Here is a 3923-nt window from a genome sequence, read left to right on the forward strand (position 1 = left end):
ATTTTTATATTGTGCAATATAAGTTTTTCTATGCAGCGCGATGTCCTATGACTCGTGTCGGGGTTTGCGATTGAGAGGTTCTTGAGGCACTGCGACTGAACCTGATATTAGGTTCCGTCGAACTTTCGAAGATGTCATGGGCTCCGGGCCAGAGAGTGAAATTCGACCGTTACAGTTTGCACGTAACTCCAGAATGTCTGAAGGCGCCAAAACTCAGCGCCAAAGTACATTCTACAAGTGAAGCAACGAGCCTGGGGAGAAGTGGTCGTGACGTAGCTGGCGTATTAACTGTGACGTGAGCCACATATGACGGGAGTCAACAGCCGGAAGGTGCCGGGTCGCTCCTTGGCAGGGATTTTTTAAGCCATGAATTCCAAAAACCTGCCCAAAACGCCCCCAAACCCAAGCGTGGACGAAAGGGTGCAAGCCCTTAGTAAACGAAGAAATATCTTTATTTTATGTTCTGGCTTTAAAAAAATGCCTTTTTTATTTTAGATATGTGCCAAAAATGTTTGAAATCCTTTAGCAGAAGTGATAGTTTAGGCAGGCATATGAAGATTTGTAAAGGAGCCCCTAATGGTGAGTTTTTATTTTATTTTTTATTTTATATTAAATGGTTTTTCTATTTTAGTCAATCAGCCTGAACCAAAAAATTTAGAGAAGACCTCTCTGAAAAGAACAAGCTCTGCCACTAACAGTAAGTAATTATTTGTTTTTTCAATTACTTTTATAAAATTATTAACTATTTAATTATTTTTTTTTAATATTTTTTCTATTTAATTTTTAACTTTTCCATTATTTTAAATTAATTAACTATTTCATTATTTTTTTTAAACAATATTTTTCTTATTTTGTTTTAATTTTTCCTTTATTTTTAAAGTTAATTAACTATTTAATTATTTTTAATATATCAACTATATTTTTAACTTTTTTTCAATTATTTAACTAATTAACTATTTACAATATATTTCTATTTTTTTTTAACATTTTTTTTTTTCTTATTTATATTAAATATTTTTTTTTTTTTATTTTAGTCAATCAGGCAGAGTCAGAGTCTTCGGTGCCAAAGAGAGCTAGACTTGGTTTCAATAACGGTAAGTTTATTATTATTTTTTATACTTTTTTTTTTTTTTTTTTTTTTATATTTTTTTTTAGAACACTTGGTAATGCAGGAGGAAGGTGTTTACTTAGTTAATACCTCTTACAAAAACCGAATTGCTACATACCGACTTTTATCGAAAAAAGATCCTATCAGCGTTAATGATTTTTTAGCTAATCTCCGCGAAAAAATCATTTCGCTGGTAAGATGCCAAATCGAAAGGTTTGGTAATGTGAAAGTCGGTATGGAGCTTTTCGGGCGTTTCCTCCTGCAGACAAAGGAGGTGCAAGAGACCAAGTCCTTTGGCTCTAGGTTCAGGGGAGCAAGTCAGGGCACCGATTTGGAGGAGTTGTTTGATCAGTTCACTACTATCATTAAGCGGAGATTCCAGGAGTTCATGAAAAAAGATAGGTGTACAGGGATATAATTTTTTCTGATTTTCACCATACTAATTATTTTTTCGTATACATTAGGTTGGACTCTTCAGCAACTCCTTCACGTAGATGTAAGGGTAAATAAAATCAAACCCACTAAAAGCCCATCATCTTATATCCATACCGAAGGAAATATGAAGCGAAAAGGCTGCGTTTGAACATACAAAACACTGACCAGAAATGTTTTGTATGGTCGGTTTTAGCCGCCTTTCACCCAGTTCCCCGAACTAAGAACGCCAACCGAGTCCAGAATTATCAATCTTTCGAGCAGGAATTGGATGTGTCAGGTATAGATTTTCCGATATCTTTGAAACAGGTGTCAAAATTCGAACAACTTAATAATATTTTCCTATTAATGTTTATGGACTCGAGAAGGGTTACAAACATGATAGGAATATTATTGAAGTTGTTGGTCCTTTGTATTTCACTAGATCTCATAAGGCAGATAGACATGTTGGAATTTGTTATTAATGCAGTGAATGATTCTGATAATCATTATTTGTTTAATAAAAAATATGTCTCGCTCATCTCACAGCAATTTCAGGCAAACAACAATTTCAAAATTCTTTTATGCGATGTTGGCTTGGTTTATTGTCCCTTCAGATATTAAATAGAAAATCATCAAAAAATACGGATGTGGTCAATGTTGTGTGAAACTCCTTCGGAATAATTTAAAGAAAAATAAATATGGTGAAAACATTCCCGAGAATATCCTTAAATTTACGAATTTCGAGCGAAAATTAAAAGTACCTTTTGTGTATACGCTGATTTTTGGCAAAACATTTTGAACATAGTACAAACAGAGCAAAACGAGCTGGATCCTGAAATTTCCTATACGGTGAAAACACACCAACACGTTCCTTATTCTTTTGCCTATTAAATTAAATGCGATTTTGATACTTTCAGTCGGATTTTCAAGACTTTTTTAGGAGGACCTGATGCACATAAAGTTTTCATAGATTGGTTAGAGACTGATTGTAAATCAATCTACAATCGATTTATGAAAAATATTGTATCCATGCCTCCTCTCAGTAGCGTACAAGAAGCTGAGTTTTATCAGATGACGCATTGTCATATTTGCGAAAGACCGTTTAATGTGGAAGATGACAGAGTAAGGGACCACTGTCATCTGACAGGAAAATATCGAGGTGCGGCTCACTCTGTTGTGAATCTAAATTTTAAAATACCTAATTTCATTCCTGTGTTCTTCCACAATATGTCAAATTTTGACAGCCATCTTTTTATAAAAGAATTGGCTGTGGAGGAAGAACGATTGGACGTCATTCCCAAAACAAAGAAGATATATTTCTTTTACAAATATACTTATGGTGGGGGATGACGACAATAACTAGGAAAAGCATTAACAAAGTTATTTTTAAAATTAAGATTTTTTATATTTTTAACAAAAAGTTATGCTTACCCTTCTCTGAGGAATATCTAGTCAAAATTTAACATCACAACAGTGTCGCGAGGTTAGAAAGTATTTCCCTAACGAAGAAGAATTTAGGGTTATTCGTATGAAGGGTGTTTTTCCATATTCGTACGTAGATTCCTTTTCCAAATTAGACGATACCAAGCTTCCACCCATTGATGGTTTCTATAACGAACTTAGAAAAGAAGCCATCAAACAAGGAGATTATGAGCGTGCAGACATTATGGAATTTATTTAAGTAATGTCAAGAGCTTTGGGCGAATATTCAGACTGGTAAATCTGACGTACTATTATTAACTGATGTTTTTGAGAATTTTAGAGAGATGTGTCTACAAACATACGGTCTAGATCATTGTCAATACTTCACCGCACCATCTCTGTCCTTTGACGCGGCTTTAAAAACTACATCTATCGAGCTGAAATTATTGACAGATCTAGACATGATACATTTCCTTAAACACGGGATTCGCGGCGGTGTCAGTCAATATACTGTTAGAAAAGCTATCGCGAATAACAAATTTATGTCTATATACGACGTTTCCAAACCTACTTCCTACATTATGTACTTGGATGCTACCAATTTATATGGAGCAGTCATGTCGCAATATCTACCAACAGGTAACTTTACGTGGCTAACAGAAGAATTTCAAACTTAAGACATGAATATCGATAAAATTCTAATATAGGTTATGTTTTTGAAGTCGATTTAGAGTATCCCGAGCATTTACATGATTTGCACAATGAATTACCCTTTTGCCCAGAGTCCGTTCAACCAGAGGATAAAGTTTCAAAATTAATACCCAATTTTAATTCTAAAGTTAGATATGTAATTCATTATCAAAATTTACAACAAGCGTTGAACCATGGTCTGAAACTTACCAAAATTCATCGCATTTTATCATTTAATCAATCTCCCTGGTTGAAAACCTACATTGATCTAAATACAGCAAAGCGTAAT

At 34.1% G+C, this 3923-nt stretch overlaps 1 protein-coding gene across 1 annotated transcript; it reads left to right on the plus strand.

Annotated features, from left to right (window-relative positions):
- The first annotated feature begins 480 nt into the window (after positions 1–480).
- On the plus strand, positions 481–1691 carry LOC115891226. The gene is made up of 5 exons (XM_030911653.1): positions 481–579; positions 632–697; positions 1035–1094; positions 1156–1512; positions 1573–1691. The coding sequence occupies exons 1-5, from the start codon at positions 498–500 to the stop codon at positions 1689–1691; spliced, it is 684 nt and encodes a 227-aa protein (XP_030767513.1). The 5' UTR covers positions 481–497.
- Positions 1692–3923: the final 2232 nt, after the last annotated feature.

The sequence above is a fragment of the Sitophilus oryzae genome, unplaced genomic scaffold, assembly GCF_002938485.1.
Source record: "Sitophilus oryzae breed Bouriz unplaced genomic scaffold, Soryzae_2.0 scaffold_980_pilon_pilon, whole genome shotgun sequence".
Classification (NCBI taxonomy): domain Eukaryota; kingdom Metazoa; phylum Arthropoda; class Insecta; order Coleoptera; family Curculionidae; genus Sitophilus; species Sitophilus oryzae.